We start from the raw sequence: 21764 nt of genomic DNA on the forward strand, positions 1-21764 counted from the left end.
CCATTCTCTGCAGGGCTGCCGTGGGGATCGGCAGTGTGTTTGAAAAGCAGCCTGAGCCCCGTCTCTGGCAGAGAAGAAGTGCTCAATCCATGGCAGCTGCTGTGGTTAACATCATTGTTGTTTTAAGATTTCTTTCAGAAGCTCGGAGGATAGAAGCAGCCTCGGCCATGGAAGGGGCCACAGGAGAAACCAGGAGCAACACTGGAGGGTAAAACGGCACCAAAGAGGCAGTCAGCAACTCTGGTTCTCACTGTGGCTGCACCTTAACCAGCATCTTAAGAAAGTCACTTCCCTTCTCTCCCTGTGGTCCTCTCTCTGTGTGGCCTGATGGGCCTCTCTGGACACTTCCTGCCCTAGTGCACCTGTGTCTTCTGGACTGCTGCCAGCCCTCCACGGGGCACCTGGACAGGTGGGAAAAGGTACTGCAGAGGGAGCCAAGCCCGGAGCAGGAACATGATGCAGGACACCAGGAGAGGAAGAAAGAAGCTTCTGTTCCCAGCCCACCACACAGGGCCTCACAGGCTGGACAGCTGAATCAGGCAGGCACACCAGTCATCAAGGCACACCTATGAGACATCAGCACTGCCATGAGGACAGAGACTGGGCCAGTGCTAAGAATGGGCACTCTATGGTTATTCCAGCTCTGCTGGCCTCTGGCCAGCTCCCAAGTTGAGCCTCTGGTTTTATGAGGTCTGTCCAGAAAGAAACTGGGGTTGAAAAAGCTGGGAGGAAACCCCAGGTGGGGAGGAGAGGAGAAAAAGAGAGAACCAATAATAGCTACTATTTAGTGAGCACTTACTATGTGTCAAGAGTACTACTGGAGTGCTTAAGATGACTTACCTCATTTAGTCCCTTAGAGTGGCATGTATTAACAGCAAAATCAATGGGGGAGAGTATTTTCATTCACTTATAAAGTAAATGAAACATATTACTTTTCTTTCTATTGCTTTATTCTTCTCTCACTCTCCTGCCCCAGTTCAGCCAACGTTTAGTAACTTAGTGTCAGAGGGATGAAGGAAGATCTAGAAAGGAGAGGGGGAGGGAGTAAAGGAGAGGTCACCACTCTGTGCCATGAGTGTGCCCCCCGCCTCCTCTCCTGATCTTCAGAGAAGTCCAGAAAAGCTCTGAAAAAGAAGGCCCAGGAAGGAAGGAAGCCTCATGATGTTGCTAACCACTCCTTGCCCTAGAGGGGGCTCTGAACAGCTGATCGAGCTCCAGACTGGCATGCCCCACCCCTTCTTTCTGAGTCAGCCTAAAGCACACGTTACCTCTCTGCTTTCTGCAGGGAGCTGCGGTGTGACAGAGATCTGAAGGGACAGGCCTAGAGGACGCTGTGCTGGGAGGGCCTGTAGATTCTAAGAACACAGATATACATGAGGGTGAGCATAGCCTGCCCAGGCCTGGCTGCTGAACGCAGTCCCTGCTCCTCTCCTCACGGTTTAGGGGAGCTGCCAGCATCCCCAGGCCTGTTTCTCCTGGGAAAATAGCTCTGTGGTTGGACTAACGTCAGGCTGATTTGAGGACAGACGGATCTGAGGAGACAGAATGAGGAGGGCCACTTTGTGGGAGTCCCGCCTTTTGGTGCGAGAGCCTCGGGCATTGGGCTAGAACAGTGTCTTCCAAGGACAAGGGCAGCTGCAGGAAGCCCCACCAGCAGGAGGGGCTGCGGAGATGTGGCATGCTGATAAGAACCAGGGCAGGGTTTGAAGCTCATCTCTAGCCACAAGCTGTCCACAGCCCCTGCTGGACCTCCTGGGGCCCAGGGCAGTGCATCTGGTTCTAGCATGTGCGTGCTTCATGCAAGCTTTCCTTACTTAGAGGCCTGGGGACACTTCTCTTGCAAATTCTCTCCCTTGTGACACAGCATAGGAAAATGAGGCATGAGCCAACCTGATGCGTCAGCTCCCATGGGCCCCAACGCTAAATTCGAGTGTACAGCTGTTTTCCAATTACTCCCACCAACACATCGTGTCTCCTCTGGCTGAAGCCAAAGGCCTGGCAAACTGTTAGGGATTTCTAGTGTTCCTGCCACCCTTGACTAGCATGGAGACCAGAGGGCAGGTGCGAGGGAAGCAGAATGAGGAGGGAGCCAAGGCTGGGTGTCTCCAACACGCCAGAGGAGGGAGTGTGCTAATTCCAGTGGGGTTTTCCCCACACAGTTTTTAGGCCGGCTGCCTCAGCTAGACAGAAAGGACCAATTCAGACACTGAATCAAAAACACAGCTGCCATAACCACCAGTCCTAAGACACGGGTAACAACAGATGGGCAGTTTAAGAGCAAGCTAGGTAGTGACAGTCAGCCAATGGACTCCAGTGAGGGGTCTCATCACAGGTCATCACAGGACCTGTAGTCAGACAAAAATGCCCGGACTTGAACCTGCCTCTGCCACTTAGTAGCTAAATGACCTTGGGCAATTTACTTAATCTCTCTAAACCTCAATTTCTCTGTCTGTAAACCTGTTTTGTAGGGCTCTAAAGAGATTAGAAGTGACTTCAAGTATCTAACACGGAGTATATACTTGGAATACCCAATACTTTGTAACTATAATATGCAAAGTACTTCTAACAATGCCTCACACACAGCAATCCCTCCCTCAAATATAAATATTTCATAATTATCAAATAACTGATAATTATTTATCAATTGATGAAACTATTATTATGAAGAATAAGAGATCACATTTCATTTAGATGTTCTAATTTATTTTAAGTATTGCTGCAAATATTGCCCTCTTGCAAAAGAGTAGATGACTAACGTACATTTGAATATTGATTTATTTTTATCAGTTGTCATCGGCTAGGCAATATGCATTGCTCTCATCTTCCCAAATTCTGGCTTACTGTAAGCACTCTGGAATATGGCTGGATCACAGAACACGAGGGCTGGAAGAGGACTTAAATCATCTAGTCCAACCACCTTTTCCCCTTATTTTACAGATGAAGTAACTGGGTCCCAGAGTGAACCAATGTATCTTCAAAGACAGGTACAGGGATCTCTGAGGTTTGTATGGCACAGAGAACAGTCCAGGGCTATCTGGGCAGGTGAGCCCTGCAGTACAGAGCTAAACTAGAAGTGGGGAGATGATGATGCATGTCTAAGAGCAAGGAAACTCATCCGAAAAAGGGATGTTTTTGAGTTACAAAGGATGATTTCAATCAAGAGAAGTTTAGAGAGTCACAATCTTTAAACTCATTAAGACAAGGTTGCGGAGGGCCTAGAAGATAGCAATGCTGTTTGTTAATGCTGCCAAAAGGGTTTTTATTTGAAATTAACATTAGGGGCGCCTGTGTGGCTCAGTTGGTTAAACATCCGACTCCTGATTTCGGCTCAGGTCAGGTCTCATGGTTCATGAGATCAAGCCCCGCACTGGGCTCCACGCTGACAGCCAGGAGCCTGCTTGGGATTTTCTCTCTCTCTCTCTCTCTCTCTCTCTCTCTGCCCCTCCCCTGCTCAAGCATGCATGTACTCTCTCACTCTCAAAAATAAATAAACTTACACAAATTAACATTATGCTATTGATAAGTTACAAAATGATTTCCCAATCCAGAACGTCACAATATACTGAAATATATTATAACCCCATTTATTGATGGGAAATCTGAGCCTCTAAGACAGGGTGACTTGCCTGAGGTCATAACAAAGCAGAAGTGGAATCCAATCCTTCTTAACGCCAAATCCTAGCTCTATTTGGTAACGTGCTCAGGAAGAATTCATCTAGATACGTTAAATCTTATTATTATAATAAATACCTTGCCCAACAGGACATTTCCAGTGTAACAACTTTTGTGATATTCTCTTAGATTCATTGGAATGCTATCTGATGGGTACAAATTTGACTAATGCAGTCAATCCCTTGCCCAGGGAAAGCCCCTATACTTGTCCTAAACAAATAGGTGACTTCATTTCAATCCCTCATGCCTGAGAGAGTCCATGCACATCTGTCTTCCACACCCCTGCCCAGATGCTCTCTCTTCCCATTCACAGGCCAGAAATCTGTGTTCTCCCCCAAAGCCTGCTGCTCTTTTCCAGGCTCGCCTCCACTCTCCTCCCATTGGCTGGGCACAACCCCAGACCCTGGCCTTGGATGCTACATCAGCACTGCCAGGAGGATGCTTTGGCAGTGTGGCAAGCCCTATGTTTCCACATGAAGTTCACCCCTTGCCCTCACCCACCCTTCCATGACATGAGGGCCCATGCCCTGGACAGCTTCCAGCTGGAGATGAGAAACAATGGCTTAGTGTTTCCTGCAACTTACCTGGGGTGGTGGAGGGCTGCCAACCCAAACCGGCCAGGTTTATCAGCCCACGGGCCAAAAGTCAGGCTCAGACACAGCCCTGCTCCTCCAGCCTTCTTTGTCTTTCACTTCCAGAGGCTGCATCTTCTCCCTCCCTTCTGCTGCTTCCACCTCTACCTCACACTGCCCCGTCCCACTAGGGGCAGGGGCATAGGGGAGCCTGCCCATCTGAGGTTCCTTCAGGATTCCTAGGTACCACTTACCCCAGGAACATGGGATGCCGGAGCTGGGAGGGATCTTGGAAATGATACAATCCCACCTCCATCCCCACGGGCATATCGCTCTGTGCCCTCTGGGGATACTCGAGGCCATCTCATCCCAGAACATCAACTATACTCAAAGATGTGGGGGAAACATTTTTATATTAAAACAATAAAAGCAATAATGCATTCACCTTATTGTATAAAATGACAATGATAAGTAGATTTACAAATAAATCTAGGACTTCAAAGAAATGTGATGCTTTCCATAAGCTTCTTCAGACTACGCCCCAAGCCCCTGTCGCTGAGCACATGCTCTTTCTCCACTTCCCTTGGGGACGGCAAAGTCAGAGAAGCACGGGTCCAGTCCAACACTACTGTTTCACAGAAAGGAAACCTCAGGTCCGGACAAATGAAGTGATGCACACTATCTACTGTTACAAACAAAAATAACCTATTTAATTGAATGCATCCTGGGGGCCAGCTACCATAGTGAGGGTTTTACCTAGTTAACTTCCATTTTCAAAGCAACTCGGTAAGATGGATATTATTTTCATTTTGAAGAGAAGACTCAGGAGTTGAGCAATACATCCAAGGTCGCAGAACTAACAATAACAACTACTTCTTTTTTAAAAATTTTTTTTCGACGTTTTTATTTATTTTTGGGACAGAGAGAGACAGAGCATGAACAGGGGAGGGGCAGAGAGAGAGGGAGACACAGAATCGGAAACAGGCTCCAGGCTCCGAGCCACCAGCCCAGAGCCCGACACGGGGCTCGAACTCACGGACCACGAGATTGTGACCTGGCTGAAGTCGGACGCTTAACCGACTGCGCCACCCAGGCGCCCCATTAACAGCTACTTCTTATCAGTTAGCTTTGAACCCAGGTCTCTGGCACCAAGGTTCAGACCCTTGGTAACAGTGTCACACAGTGTTTAAAGATGCCATGGGGAGGACCTGGGAGGTAGCTGGAGTCCAAGGTCCTGGTGTCTTGTCCTGGTTCTGCCACTAGATTGCACACAGTCCCAGACACAGGGGGCATTTGGTCACTTTCTCAGTTTATAGTTAAGAAAACCAATATCCAGAGAGAAGGGCTGGCATAAGGCTAGAGCCACCAAATTTCAGGGACAGGACCTGCTAACAGTGGCTCCTGGAAAAGTGTCCTAACCTCTCTGGGGCTAGAAGACCTCTAACATTTCTCCTGGATGTGTATTATCTGTATATACAGATGAACATAATTTATATGATGTGCACACCTTGTCTGCCTCTTGTGAGCCAAACACCTGTGGGGCCCTTCACATACTTTGGTCTGTGGACAGCAGCTCAGACAAGCTACCCTTAACTATTCCTCAGGGACCTGGATGAGCGTGTTAAGGGAACTTGTGTGACAGTAGCCAGTCACTTCTGGTTCTGAAGTGATGAGCTTGTCTGCTAGTAATTAGGTAAGTCTTGTGCACCAGGAAGCAGAACGTATATACAGTAGCCAAAAGCCACAGCCACAAGCATGCACACCCCTCTCAGCAAGGAAATTCCAGAAGTTCATTCATTCCTGTGGTTCACATCTATAAGAATCTTCTTCCAGATCCCAACTTCTTAGGCCCCGGATGTTTGTCTTACAAAGCCTGTTCCATGGCTGGACAAAGACACGCTGACACAATCAACTCCCTCTTGACTACTTAGAACATTTATGTTATCAGGGCCACATGCTGATCATCTGGGCCAACCAAGCCAGGTTCATCAAGTTTGTGCTCCCAACAGAGAAGAACCCCCACTTAAGGGTTAAAATGCACACAGCCTGTCCACATACACACTGCTGTGTGTTTCTGAGCACCTACAATGACCACCACAAGAATAAATAAGATGAGAGGTTCAATACAGCGTGTTAGACACTACATCCTCCCAATATGGTGACATAAACACTGCGGGAAGAGTGAGAACACATGCCTTCCTTCTGACTCACTGCCAGTGGCCTCCATTTGCTCCCATGATCTCCCTCCCTCACACCCTGGCTGTCCTCCCCACCCCTGCCCTGCCTTTCCTTCCCCATCGAGGTGGAGAGTTCTGGGTGAAGAGTTCAATCTGTAGTCTGAGCAACACAGGTGGATGGGGCATCCTCGGGTCTGGCACTGGTGTTTGCCAGGCCTGGGCCTCTCTGAACCCCAATCTCAGGTTTGCACTGGCAGTGTGTCAGCAGGAACATAGCAAACTGTAACTGACCTTCCGGAGAGAGGAACCTCTGCTCAGAAGTGTCAGCTCAACTGTCTCTCAGTGGGGAGGAGAGAGCATCTCTCTCTGCCAACCCTCTCTCAGGAACAGGGACACTCACATGCAGGGGGAAAGCCCTTCCCCACATCAGCTACCAGGGAAGGAAGTGCAAGGCAACAGGAAGATCAACAGGCCACCACAAAGTATTAGCTGGGGGACCTCAAGGACATAGGGTCTGGAATCCTATTGAAGAGGCCAGATTAGCAAAAGACAATAAAACCACAGGGACTAGGAAAGTGGGGTTGGAAACAAAATAGCTAGTGAGGCAATGGCCTGTTCACAGGCCCTAAAACCCTTCATGGCTTTCCACTCCTGGACCCAACAATTCGACACCCTGTGCGGGACACTCCGCCGACACAAAAGCAGCAGTTTCTCAGCATCAGCCTAGAGGGGAACATGGCCCCAACACCTGCTGGGTGTTAAATGTTCTCTGCCCCACAGGAACAAGATTGGCACAGGACTCTGAAGAGAAGTATGCTCTCTGCCTCCCTGCAAACACCCATTCTAGTTGTTAGAGCATTTTCTTCTAAGCACCTCAGGTAGGCTTCTATCCAGTGGGCACAGCCACCAACCAGCTAGGCCTCTCCAGCCATGGCTGATTAGGCCCAAAACAGAGCTTCCTGCGTGCTTATCCATACCAAATATAGCCACTCAGTTACCAGTGCACTTCTAATTACTAACCTCCATTTCTCATAGTTATAGAACATTTAACAAACTGCTGTCATCTGGAGCTCTTACCATTAACGTGTAATGCAGAGAATCAGTTTTTGCTCTTAGTCTGGTGTTTCAGCATTACCCGGTGTGCCGTGTCACCTTTCTTGGAGAAAGCAGTCCCTAGGACTTCCCAGAGCCCAGGACCTGATGTGGGGAGATTCAAGACATGAGATACTCAAGAACCCTTGCCATCAACTTTGCTCTGCCTCACAGCTATCGGTCAGGGCTGGGTGCTACCTCTCTAATGGCTTGTCCCTCTTGGTTTCTGGGCCCAGGTGAAAAATCGGACTTTGCTTTTAATGGGACCTGCTCCCTGTGGCATAGATAAAATGAAACGAGAGAAAGATCAGTGCCATCTTGTTTACACCGGTTTCAGTTTAAGTCTTCACAATGGTACTTTCTCCCCCATGGAAAGGTCAGGTTCTCCCACCAGGCCACTCCAGGGAGCTGGGATTTGGCATGAACACCTGCTTGCTCAGGGGTCCTCTCTTAGCTGACCTCGGAAGCTTCCTGTCAAGTATGTATATCCTCGCCTCCAAAGCAAACCTCTCTCTCTCAAGTGAGGCCATGTTTTTCTTTCCCCTTAGGTCTTAACCGGAGAGTTAAAATAGTATTCACGTGCTAAAAGGTAACTTCGGGCTTAAGTCCAAAAAAAGTCAAAGGGAGCTTGTGCCCACACTCACCACTTGTATTCCTCAACCAAACAGCAGGACAAAAGATTCACAAAAGGCCCAGCTATTTCTTCACTTAGGCAATCCCCAAAGCATTTATGTTTGTTCATGTACAAAGTGAGGGCATCTGTCTGGCTCCTCTGGCCTCCTCCTCAACCTCTGGGCTGAGACTGTCTGTAAGAGATGCTGCCTAAAGAAGGTCCTTTGCCTCTTCTGTCGCAGGCAGGCATCTTGGGGCACTCAGGGTCACACTAGTTCTCCTGTGGGCACAGGGGAGGAGGCCTCCTCCACAACCCAACCCCATTTTTCCTGCAACCCAAACCTAGGCTTGGCTTCCAGGCTGAATCGCAGCTGGTCAGCTTGGTGCTCTGCACAGCAATGGGCTTCCCCATAAGCCTGCCTTGACAGGGGCAACAGAACAGAGGGTAGACACCAAGAGGTAAACAGAGCCCACCCCAGGCCAAGCCCCGATCTGCTTAAAGTTATCATCTTCTGCCATTTGAACTTATTTCTGCACTAGCCATACATGAGCTTTTCTATTAAAAGTCAAGAACTTCTCTGAGGAGAAATGCTCCCAGGTACACAAACAGGGGAAGGCTCGGCTGGCAAATTATCTACTTGTACTGCTTCTGCTCACTGAAAATTTTAATAGTCATGCACCAGATCTGTGGGATGGGTGAAGAAGGAATCAAGGAGAGAGGAGTTCCTGGCCAGAGCAAAATACAAATTCCAGCTACAGGTGGGGAAGCTTGGGAATAACCACCCTGATTAGCCTTCAACTAAACAGGAAGTGGGGCAGTATTCAAATGTTACACCTGGGCCACCTCTCCATCAGGCTGGGCCCACTTCAGCATCAGGGAATCTTAATCCGTTCACTCTTAAGTGCTTGAGGTGACCAGCAGAACAATTATCATCAACCTAGAGTGGCCTTCTCCTTCCTTTTCAACATCTAAGGTGACCATGTGACAGATTATCCAAACCAGGACTCTTTTGACAATGAAAAGGGATCCTATTAATCCTTTTGCCGGGACTGTCTAGGGGAACTAGGATGAATGTGTGGCCACTCCCATCCTTCCACAGTCTTCCTAGTCTACATGTGAGACGTGACTTCACAGACTTCTTCCTTGGCCACATTCACCCTATTCATGCTTCACCTGCCTTCAGTTCAGGAAACGGTTATGTTATTTCACACACTGGGTTATATTTGGACATGTTCTCATATGTGTCCTTCCCCCTCTTCTAGACAGTGTCTTGATTGCTGACTCCCTGCATGAACTTTGAACTCACTCCAGTCCCCCTCTTCCAGACTCTTTTGTCATTGTTCATAAACAGTATCTGCTAAAGTCTAGTTGTGGAAAGGGTTACAGATGACTTTTTTCCTGACACAAATACTATCATTTTTCATGTACATTTCTTCTGGGGTTTTTTCTATATATGTACCTTTCAAATCAAAATTATATTTATATAGGGGCACCTGGGTGGCTCAGTCGGTTAAGCGTCCGACTTCGGCTCAGGTCATGATCTCATGGCCCATGAGTTCAAGCCCCGCATCAGGATCTGTGCTGACAGCTGGGAGCCTGAAGCCGGTTTCAGATTCTCTCTCTCTCTCTCTCTCTCTCTCTCTCTCTCTCTCTCTGCCCCTCCCCCACTCACACTCTGTCTGTCTCTGAGAAATGAATAAACCTTAAAAAAAATTTTTTTAATTATATTTATATAGTATCAATGCCTTCATTTTCATACTTTTCTTCAGGCTAAGCCACAAACTTTTTCCTGGTTATGGAACACTCTTTATAAGTCTCATTTTTAATGACTTTGCAATATTCTGCCAAGTGGATGAACCATAATTTACTCAGTCGTGCCCCTGTTATTTACCATTTAGGTTGCTTCCAATTTCACTAAAAACAGATGACCTCACAAGTCACAGTTTCATGCATATAACTTTTCCTTCAGTCTAGATTATTTCCCCAAGATATATTTTAAGAATTTCAATTACTGAGTCAAAGTGCATGAAATTTTTATGGCTTTTGCATCTGGGTCCTCTTGATTCATGTCAGCCTACTACCTGGGCTGGCTCATGGCCCCCTAAATATTTTTCTCTCCTTCTTCAGCTCCAGTTTGAGCTTGAGCTCCTTGATCTAGTGCCAGGCCTTAAGCAAGGGCCAGGTCTAGGGATTCCTGCACAGTTTGGAGGGATGTGCGCTTAGATATCCAACCAAGTTAGGCAAGGCTTGGGAAGTGAGGCAAGTGTTGAGCAAGACGGGAAAGGATCCAACTGGAAGGAGTCATGAAGTTCAAGACCACTGTTGTTATCAAGCAAAACCTAAAGGCCTTCCGCCCTCTCCTATACAATGTTGCCAGTACAGGTAGTTCTGGAATGGCATGGGCAGTCTTTTCCATGCAGCTGAGTCCTACTCTAATCTCAAAGTCCCACCGCTCTGAGGCCTAGATCTAGCAGGATCTATAACATGGGGTCACAGGCACCTATCCAGGACCAAGTTCCCACGAATCTGTGAGAAAATATGAAAACAAGGATGGTGCATGGTTTTGCATACACTCAATGTACATAGTTTAACAGGCCATCCTTCAATCTAATTACCTTTTTGGTAATTAAAATATTCTCTCATTCATTTGTAAAAATGTCCACAGCTTTGTTAAATTGGTAGTTTGTTCATCACTTTTTTAAATGTTTACTTATTTTTGAGAGAGAGAGAGACAGACACAGAGCATCAGTGGGGGAGGGGCAGAGAGGGAGACACAAAATCTGAAGCAGGCTCCAGGCTCTGAGCTGCTAGTGCAGAGCTTGACGTGGGGCTCAAACTCACAGACCAAGAGATCATGACCTGAGCAGAAGTCAGATACTTAACCGACCCTGGAAACAGCAGCGAATGCCACAAAGGCACCGTTGGCAAAAGCACCCGACAGCTTTTCTGACTGTAATGTAAGGTCCTGACGTTAAGCTTTTGGTTACTGAAGCATCCACTTCAAAGACATCCGTCTCAAACAAGCACACCGCCAGCTACGTGCTAGATGAAGAGCCAAGTCGCCCCACCCTCCAAGTTCACTTTTTAGAGAGCTGTGGTTGACTTAAACCACTGGTCCTTTGACCTTTCCCTTCCCACACTTTAATTCCCACTCTTAGGTTTTAAATTTACCAATAAAGAGTGATCCTGGGAGACCGCAGGCCCCCACCTTTGGCCCCAGAAAAGCAGAACCCCAAGACAGCTCTCGCTCTCTCCCCATGACCTCGCTGTGTGGCCCCAGGCATGCCATGTACCCTCTAGGACTCATACATAAGTAATAACCCCTGTCTTTTCCAAGTTCCCTGATGCTTGTTGCTAAGGTCTTATCTTGTAATAAGGACCACAAGGTCTGGTCCAGCCACAATGCTGGCTCTGGTCAGGGAAATGTCTGTGAGGGCTCACCACAAGCAGTGTGGGCCCAGGTAAGTGCTACCAGGCATTTCTGCTGATGGCAGCACCAGGGATAAGCTGACAGAAAATATGGCCCCTTAGCAGAGCTCAGGCTCTGTCTGGCCACAGTGTCTGAGAGGTTGTGGGGGGAGGGTGGGAATCACGTCTGTAGATCTTTGCATCTCCATGGCAGAATGGCCTGCACACTCAGTTCTCATTAAACATTTGCTGAGGACAGGGTTTTAGAAAGACAGGAACACTTCCTGGAGGGTTAGTGGGGACACTGGTTTCGTGCACAGCGGAGGGCCGGGAGGCAGTTAGTGGGGCGGGGTGGGAGGGAGGCGCGGTGAAGTCAGCCAGCTGCCTGGCTTCCAACCCTAGCCCTGCTGCAGGATCTTCAGCCAATTCTCGAATCTCTGTGTCCTCACTTGTACAATGGAGAGGACGGTAATAGTACTTGCCTCAAGAGGCTGTGAGGACTGGAGCCCTCAGCGAGTGCTTGGCATCCAGCAGCCCTCAATAAATATGACCTGGTTGTAGCAGTAAGAGTAGCATCAACCAGGTACTAAGTAAACCAGCTGAGTGTGTTACCATGAAGTCAGATGGAAAGGTCACAGCCTAGAGAACCAAACTGAAACCAAAGATGCATCTGACTGCCCAGAAAAGTTAAGGATATAACAGGGAAAATTAAATTTGTACATGAAGGAAGAAGAAGAAGAAGAAAAAAAAAAAACTAGCCACACTTTCCCTTCCTTCTCCATGGATGTCAATGATAGGAAGCGATGAAATTGCGTTGATGTCAATAATAGAAACACGATGAAATGCTCCCGCCAAACCCAGCTTTCTCCAATGATAGGCGCATGCCAAAACCTAACCACAAATGGCCAAGATGAGTTGGGGGAAGCAGAATTGGGATACACAGTTCAGGGACTTTCCTGAAGTATGGACATTCCACAGGCAGATAATTTCCGGTGCCACAGAAAGCTCTGGAATTTAAGAAGTCTGAGGGAGGGTGGGGTGGACTGGAAAGCAGAACATTGGCCACAACCAGCAGAAGGACAAAGGCCCGTGTTTGCAGAGGCTGCTCCTAGCTCTGTGACTGAAATGGAATGCTGTACAAATTTAATATCAGTGATGCAGATAAAATAATGTCAGCAGACTGGATAATTAAAGAATTTTGGCTCACTTCATCACCCTCTCACTTTCTGGAGGGAGGTTAAGAGGAAGAGGAGATGGGTCCAATAAACCAAGAATTCCTCTGAGTTATGAGTATATTTTTAGTTACTCCTGACATCTGGGATAGCAGAGACATTATTTCAGGATCAAATCCTGATCATGCCCTTTACACTGGGCTAAACATCACTCTCAAAAACCCTTTGATGAAAATGTAATTATTTTAAAGATATGCACAGGCTAATTGAGACCATATTGAGGGAGTCTTTAGCTTCCAAAAGAAGACATTTCTGGCTGAGTGCAACAGATGCCATTAAAGCAGTTGCCACCATCCATTCCTTACCATCTCCCCAAGTGCCTCCCTGGACCTGCACTTGAACCAGACCTGCTCCGCTCAGGACCGGAGCTGCCCAAGACCAGAGAGTGACCACTGGGTCACAGCCAGGTCCTTACAGAGGAGTACTGGATCCAACCACTTGTTCCCACTTGCTTTTTAAAGCATGGGCTGTTGACAAAGAAAGGAAGGGTGAATCACAGAACCACAGATACAGTTAAGAGACCACAGAGATGTCATAATTCAACCTCCCACCCAGTATAGGAATCCTGTTCTGTCCCAAACTGGGCAACAGTGGGTCTGGTGTGTGTGAGGCTACTTGCTAGAGCCTGGTCAAGCCAGGAGGCTGGTGATTATAGGCTCAGAGAGGGATGGAACCAAACCCATCAGAGTTAGAGGCAGGACTGAGCCAAGATCCTGGTGGGTCCCTTCATGAGACAGAGCAGGCCTACAGCTGAGATGGACTTCTCCAGCCCCTTACAGTGGGCTGGAGTCCCCATTTAGGACACAGCCTCATCCATGCAGGAACTCCCTCTGGGCATGCCTGACAGTAGAGAATTCTTAGAAAGGGGACAGAAAGGGATGGCAGGGGAGGGAGTTTGGGCCACTGTGTTCAGCTGGGCCTGCTCTCTTAGGAAAGGTCTAGAATATCTCACTAGAAACTTCCTCCTCCATCACCTAGCTCCTGTAGAGAATAGAAACAGAGGTGCTTACTGAGGGGCCATTGACAGATCCCACCCATGGCATCCCAAAAGGCAATCTCCCAGAAAATCCTTCGAGAAGTTCCCACACTCACAAGCAGCCTATTCCATTGCAGGCTGAGGGATGATATGCCTCCTAACTGGACCCCATTCTGCCCCCCGGGGTCATGAAGAGTAAACTCTACTCTGCTACAAGACATGCCTACAAATATTTGAAGACAGTCACCATTTATCCTTTATCCTTCTGTAGACGAGACACCCTTGGCCCTTCCACTATTCCTACGCAGCATGGTTTCCAAACCCTTCCACATCCTCAGTGCATATGCTAGTTTCACCATGACCTTCCCTGTGTGACCCTGAGGGCTAAAGAAAGAACAGAGGAGTAGAGTGGCTAAACATGCAGGTTTGAATCCTAGCCCCATCAACTCACTGTGCCTCAGTGTCCCCCACAGTTTCCTCAGCAGCACCTGATAATCTTAGTTATGAGAATTACACAATGCATGGACTGTGAGCCAATAAACATCTGACTAAGCTCTAGCTATTTTTTAACACGATGCTTCACATATAAGAAGTAGGTAATACCTACATAAATCCTGCAGCTGGATGTCTCAGTCCCATTACTCACCAGCTCCTTACTGATCTAACAACAGTACCACCTCTGAGCTCTGATGAGGTAAAGAACGAGGTCTTCTGCTCACTGCCTGGTGAGTAACAAGGAGGTGGTAACACCAGCTTCCTTTCCCTCTCTATCGATGCAGCATGTGGAAGCCATTCTCCATGGTTCTTTCTCAGTTCTGCACATCTTCCAAGTAGAAGCATGGAGTGACCTTGTTCCAGACTATCTTTTCAAGGATACCTATGTCGTAAACAAGCGAGATCGTGTACGCCTTTGGAGCAAAGCACACGTACACTTACTGTCCATTATACAAGATTTGAGTTCCCTAAGCTCAAGATTTCTCTCTCCCATGTGCACAGGTGCCACCTGGCCCTCTGCATCACCCTGTTGGGACTGAAGCTCAAAGACCCAGTGTGAGAAAATGCTGGTACCCAGGCCACTGTTATCATTGTGAATCAAAAAGTCATTTATGCCTAACCCACAGGTCCCATGACACCGTAGCTAACTCATTAGCTTGCACGCAGGTGAAATCTCAGACCCTCCATGGTTATCAACCATAACCTAAAGAAAAGGTAGCAAAACACACTCTCCCTATAGTCTTTAGCTTAGACTCTCATCAACCCCATCACATTCTGTCCATGTTTAGTTGCTTCAAAAAAAAACTGTAAGTGAAAAATATTTTTATTATTTTTTCCTTATCTATTTTTATTGATTTTCATCTTCTTGATTTTCATCTAAAGTTCCCTTCATTTGAGGTCCTTCCAAGGCTTTGGTTTGAAAGAGGGGAAACATCTGTTGAGCGGGAAGACCTCCCTTTTGAGTCCCCCTGTCTGGAATGCACAGACCACAGTTTCTCCTCCCATGTCACTCACTTCTCCCACCTGACCAAGCAGGCCCTCCTAAATCCAGATGCTCACCCGCAGTATCAGACCCTGGGCTTGTGTTGTGTAAACTTTTGGACAAGCTTCTACCTGCATTCCATTTGTGGGCAAGGAAACTGCAAGTCCTGCCACCATCCCAGGATGCTTGTCACTCTCTCCTCACCCTCCACTGAGAGCACTAGGTGGGCCTCTCCATAACAACCATATCACCCCACAAAAGGTGGGGGATGCCTGATCCGAGGGATATGGCACGGCTGGAGGTCAGCGGGACGCGAGCTGGCATAGTTCAGAAGAAGAGGTAAGAACACCGCGGATGTCGTCCTGGAAATCTGGCCCAGAACCGCTCTAGCTGCAACCCAGAGAAAGCTGAGATCTGAGCAGGCAGCTATATGAATGGGGCAACAGGGCGGAAATACTGCTATGAATGTGCTCCAGACTCACCCCAGGCACTGAGAAAAGAACACAGTCAGGGATAATGTTATGAATACAATTTCAACTCATCCACTACAATTTCAGTTCACCCCAGGTGGCTTAATGGGAGGCTGGTAGATAAGGAAGTTGTCAGTGGTTCCAAATCTTCCTCAGGCACCATGAATTAATCAAACGCGATCTCTTCCCTGTGCCCCCCTGCACCACTTGTTCACATCAAGGGTTCATGCGCTTCACTAACTCTAGCTTGTAGAAACCACTGGCTAGTCAGCTAAGCCTCCAGTGATTTTTATAGTTTTCTCCCTTGGGTGCTTTCTTGCATTTTATAATTACCTTCCCTCCCCACTACAAAAGTGGGGATACCTAGGTCTTGGAATCTGGTATTAAGTTGTTAACTTTATATTCTTTTCAAAAATAAATAAACCAATAAATCTCTTGAACTACAATGCTTTTCCCTTATTCTTCTTTTTAATTTTGGGGGTTTTATTTTTAGGTTTTACTGTCTAAAGATTTCTTACAATATTTTTAAGCATGACAGGCTGTCCCAAGATGTCAACATCTGGACATAAGTTACTTGCAGAACTGTGGCATAGTTTTCTTTCTTTTGAAAATTAATTAATCTGTGATGGTTTTAATGGGTATCAAATTAATAAAAAGAGCTTTTATCTTAACGTAGTTTTAGCAACAGGCTTGGGCTTTATCAAGCCCCATGATCAGGATCGCCTGGAAAAATTTAGTTATTAGGTTCCCAGGGTAACTCCAGGGGATGGACCCTTGGCTTGCAGGCTTATTACCAGCTTAAACCCTGGAGGGCCAAGGATCTGCCCTCATCCCACAAGCAGGGTCTCCTTTATGCTGTCAAGGACTCTCAACTTCTGGTCCTGTCTCATCAAGATGGCCTCCCATCTCTTCAAAGCTCTCACAGTGTCCCAGCAGAAACTATTCCTATGCTTTCCTATGATCCTATGAGTCCTCTGGTTTCATTATGTCTACATAAGAGACAAGAAACAGGACAGAATCCAGTTATTATCCCAGATTCCTGATGGCCGGGAAACTCATCTCTCTCCTTATGCAGATTAACTCCTAGTGTGCCCAGCCCTTAGGGATCTTTGAGGCTGGTCTACCCCAGACACTACCCCCAGTCAGAGATGGCCAGACTTTCAGGCCCAGTTACTCCCCACAGATACAGATCGATGGAACCCAGTCAACAGAAGAGGCCATGACAGCCCCCGAGCACCACCACAGAACTCCTGTCCAGACTCAGGTCCCACTGGGACTCTGCTCTTTGTCAGGACCTGAACTGCTGGTTCTGAATCAGGTACCTCCAAGGGAACTCATTACAGGCTCCTCCATCCTTCTTAAGCCACAGAAAGATAGATAGATAGATAGATAGATAGATAGATAGATAGATAGATGCACATATTTTGCAGAGACATTGGTAAAGAATCCAACTGCTGCATCAATCAACAGCCATTCAAAGAGTTCCTGACTTTTCAGGGCCCCCCTTCCTCAGGAGGGAACTATATGACTACATTTAAGGGGCCGATCGCTCCCCAAATCAGGAATCTGACAGTCCTGCTTCCTTCCTGCTCTTCCCATCTGTCTTCTTTGCCACCCAAGTCCTTCTACTCAGAATTGGGATATCACTGGCCTCTTTGCCAAGAGCAGGACTCGTTCTGCCCCTTCCTCATCAACACTGTTCCCACAGTCCCATTGATGGATGACTCTCTAAGCAGCTTCTACAAGTAAGTGTCCACTCAGTAGGTGGTTTAGCCGTAGCTTTAAGTGGCTCCAAGTGCAAGCAGGAGAACAGTGAAATAATCCCTGGCTTTGGTGAGTTCCCAGTCTAATGGGGGAGACAAGGCCCACAAGCACATAAAAATCCAGGCAATCATCTAGAGGACACTATTCTCAGGCTGGTAATATATTTAATGCTTTCAGCTGCACTGGCACAGTCACCTCGTCCATCTGGAGAGACACTCTTCTCTCTGGATGGGGTGTTGCACTCTCCTCTCTTTCCTCCTACCCTCCCCTCTCTTCCTGGTCTCTAAGTGATGGCCTGCTCACCCCCCGGGGGATCAACTCCAGTCCCATGGCTTTATATGTGGTGAGAGGCCAGAGACTGCCAAACCCATCTCCCATTCTAACCTCTCTGCCAATCTCCAAAATTTTACATCCAATTGCCTACTCCACATCCCCACTGGTTTATCTAACAAGATGTAACAAGAACTCTCAACTTTCTCCCGTCAAATGTGCTCCTCCTGCAGCACTTCCCACCCAGACCAAAGGCTCCATCATCCACCTGCCTACCTTTGTTCTGGTTCTGCCTCCACTCTGATCACATGTCACCAACCCCATGCCACCAGCCATCCAAGCCACCAGCATCATGACCCTAGACCCTTGCAGCGGTCTAACTGCCTCCCTGTTTCCACACTGCTTCCCCAGTCAGTTCTCCATTCAGCAGCTGGACATGTCACTCCCCTACTCAGCATGCTCCGATGACCACCCGTTACCTACAGACTAAAATCCAAACTTCTACCATGGCCTGTAAGGCCCTACCTCACCCAGCCCTGCCTATTGCTCCAAGCTCACCTGCTATCACACTGGGCCTCACCCTCCACTCTACAGCTGGCTGGCCTGCCTGCTGCTCCTCTGGCCACATCAAGTTCACTCTTGCCTCAAGGCCTTAGCAGTGGCCAGTCTCTCTGCCTTGAATAGAGTTCTTCCTCCAGATCTCAAGACTCACTCGCTCACTTCACTCTGTCCTCTGCTGACATCTCACCTCGGCAAAGAGACCCTCCCTTGACCACTCGATGATCCTATGAAAAATAACCCTGTCCCAATCCTCCCATCCCCTTACCCTGCACTACTTTTCTTCACTGAACTTTAAAATCAACGACAGACATTAATGTCTTCCTCTCTCACTAGAAGGAAAACTACCCGAGAGCAAGCACTTTGCCTGCTTCATCACTCAAGGACTATATGATGAATGAATGAATGAATGAATGAATGAATGAATGAATGTATGTCTGATACATTAATCAAATCAATGTTAACCAGATTGACATAGATTACGTTCTTTTCTTAGGAAGAAGGCTGACTTTCTCATAGAAACCATAGTATAAGGGATGTTACAATATTAATCAAGACCCTAATGCCCAACTTTTAAAGAAATATGATCAAACCCTACATTTAATTACAAGTTATATATCAAGCAACATAAAGCTCTCTAAATTACATGTGCTTTCAGTATAAAAGAAGAATTACAATGAAGCCTAGGGAAATACATTTTGATGTAATATAGCACCATAGTTCATTGTTCAAAGTTTATTTTATCAAAAGCAGAACAAATGTCTTCATTAAGAGTGTGCAATTCACGGGGCGCCTGGGTGGCGCAGTCGGTTAAGCGTCCGACTTCAGCCAGGTCACGATCTTGCGGTCCGTGAGTTCGAGCCCCGCGTCAGGCTCTGGGCTGATGGCTTGGAGCCTGGAGCCTGTGTCCGATTCTGTGTCTCCCTCTCTCTCTGCCCTTCCCCTGTTCATGCTCTGTCTCTCTCTATCCCAAAAATAAATAAACGTTGAAAAAAAAAAAAAAAGAGTGTGCAATTCAGAAAAGAGATTTTCCACAGGCATCTCTGAAAAAAATGTATGGAGGAAACTAAAGGTTACTTGCCCTTCTGAGAAGTCTGTCAAGAAACATTTGCATCTTGCTAAAGGTGTCCGAATCATCTGTGAGCAGCCCATCAGCTCAGACTTGAAGGGACTCCAGAGAAGAGCACCAAGTTCCAGCCTGACTCTGCACCAACCAGGTGTGTCGCTGCAGCTCTCCTTCAGGGGCCCCCTTTCCGCATCAGTGCAGGGAAAAGAGTACTGGATGATTTCCACAGTCCCATCTGCTCTAGCTTTTCCAATGAAGATTTGTCCTCTTCTTTCTCCTTGCAAATTTCCCTGCCTTGAGCATAAAATGGGTAACTCCACAGAAAAGGCTTCTTACACAGCCCTCTCCCCAGCACCCGAGCCTCTACCTTCATCCTGATTTTAGCCAAGGCAAACCTGCCTTCAAAATAAAGGACTTGCATTAATTTTTCCATCCTTTGATCTTCTGCTTCTGCTGCTTCACAATGTCAGAGTGCCTTAGGGCTCACCTCTCAAGGGAGCAATGCTCATGCATACACAGTGTTCACTTTGATCCAGCCTTCCCTGAATCCTAAAATAATGCCCCCATCTCAGCCATACATTCTGTACTTTCCTTCAGGCAGTAGTAAGACACTGCTTTCTCCCTTCATCAGCCACTTTAGAGTCCAACCTCATAATCACTTTTTAAAAATTGCTTTAAAATTACAAGATCTTTTTTTTTAACAAAAGGACAGAACCCATGTATTTAGTTTTGTCTGCCAAAGCAGCCTAAGAGTATTCTCTCTCTCTCTCTCTTTTTAATGTTTATTTATTTTTTAGAGAGAGAGAGCATGATGGGGGATGGGCAGAGAGAGAGAGGGAGACACAGAATCTGAAGTAGGCTCCAGGCTTTGAGTTGTCAGCACAGAGCCTGACGTGGGGCAGGAACCCACAAACCACAAGATCATGACCTGAGCTGAAGTCAGAGCACCTGGGTGGCTCGGTTGGTTAAGTGTTCAACTCTTGATTTTGGCTCAGGACATGACCTCACCATTTGTGAGTTCAAGCCCCACACTGGGCTCTGCAGTGACAGCACGGAGTCTGCTTGGGATTCTCTCTCTTGTCTGCCCGTCCCCTGCTTGCGCTCTCTCTCTCTCTCTCAAAAATAAGTAAATAAACATTTAAAAAATAAAAATCTTTTAAAAATAAAGTAAAAATACTTTTTAAGAAAGAAGCTATTCTCCCACTTCAATGATGGAACCATACTTCAAAGCAGCCTTAGAACCTTGGGGGGAAATCAGTGTTATAAAATCACAGGCTATGCTTCTTTTCACTGATTGCTCTTTCCCCCTCCTCCTTCTCACTTGCTTTGCTTCACTGAATTGGTTAGGACCCCATCAGCCTCCTTCACAGTGAGAGTCAACAGACCACTTCCCAGGCTGCCACTGGCTGAGGACCCCTCAAGTACTGTAATCACAAGACCCCAAGAAGAGGGAAGAGGGTAGCAGAAGGAAACCCATCTTCCACACCAGTTAAAGCTACGAAAGCAATGGACCCCGACCCCTAACTTTCACATATGATATCCCAAAAGATCACCCAGACTTTTGAAATATAATTGAGAATATTGACCACTGTATAGATGCCCACAAAGGCACCATTTTTGTTGAGCAGACTCACTCTACACCTACTCTCAATGGGATTTCCCACTGACCAGAGTGACAATGATCACGTCTGTGAAGCAGGGCCAGTGGGAGCTCTTGGTCAGGACCTGGAACAGATGGGTTCCACAATTAACACAGAATTTGAACTGTGCTCCACCCCCAATGATGGCTTCTTGCTAAGGAACCAGAGAGTCAAAGGGAAAATCGAAACCAAATGCAGTTAACCAGAGCACCTTCCTGGAGTAGCAGGAGGAAGAAGCCTGTGGACAATTGGGAAGGACGGAGCACCAGTTTGGCAGCATAACAGTTTCTAGCAGAAACCAGGGCACCCAGCCGATACCGAATCTTGTTTCCTGGCTGGCTTCAATGACAGTTCCCACCAACTCCACCAGTTCTAGAATTCTGACCAGCTAAGCCAGGGTCAACAGATAATGCTCAGTAAGGCATGCTGGCTTCACCCCCAGCTGTCTGGGCACCTGACCAGGTGTCATCTCACCTTGCGGGCACTATTCTGCCCTGGCTCTGTCATCTCCTCAGGGTCGGCTGGGGAGGAATGGTCAACGGCACAGTCTGAACCCTGCCCACTCACCAACGTCTCCTCTGCTGTTTGTTGTGGCAACTGGGCTGGGAGCACAGGGCAAGACGTCCTGGAGGTCTGCCTCCCTGTGGGCTCGTGGGGCCCTTAGCCAAGAAGCTCCTGAAGTGTTTCGGATGGCAGCAGGGGCAGCCCACTGGAAGCCTCCTGGCCGGTGCCTGGTGGGAAGGAGGAAAGGCAAGCTAAGTCAGGGACACACGTGCA

At 47.5% G+C, this 21764-nt stretch overlaps 1 protein-coding gene across 2 annotated transcripts in view; it reads right to left on the minus strand.

The window, feature by feature from the left end:
* MYLK (myosin light chain kinase) overlaps positions 1–21764 on the minus strand; it is a 279895-nt gene that overhangs the window by 190119 nt on the left and 68012 nt on the right. The window contains exons 2-3 of one of the 2 annotated variants that reach the window (XM_040484716.1): positions 21555–21718; positions 7499–7618 (exon numbers count right to left, since the gene is read on the minus strand). In XM_040484716.1, the coding sequence (XP_040340650.1) occupies positions 7499–7501 (3 nt within the window). In that variant the 5' untranslated portion in view covers positions 7502–7618; positions 21555–21718. The remainder of the gene's footprint in view (positions 1–7498; positions 7619–21554; positions 21719–21764) is intronic. The other variant, XM_040484717.1, reaches the window with a different exon arrangement.

Source organism: Herpailurus yagouaroundi, unplaced genomic scaffold, assembly GCF_014898765.1.
Source record: "Herpailurus yagouaroundi ecotype Mexico unplaced genomic scaffold, PumYag 162, whole genome shotgun sequence".
NCBI classification, from domain to species: domain Eukaryota; kingdom Metazoa; phylum Chordata; class Mammalia; order Carnivora; family Felidae; genus Herpailurus; species Herpailurus yagouaroundi.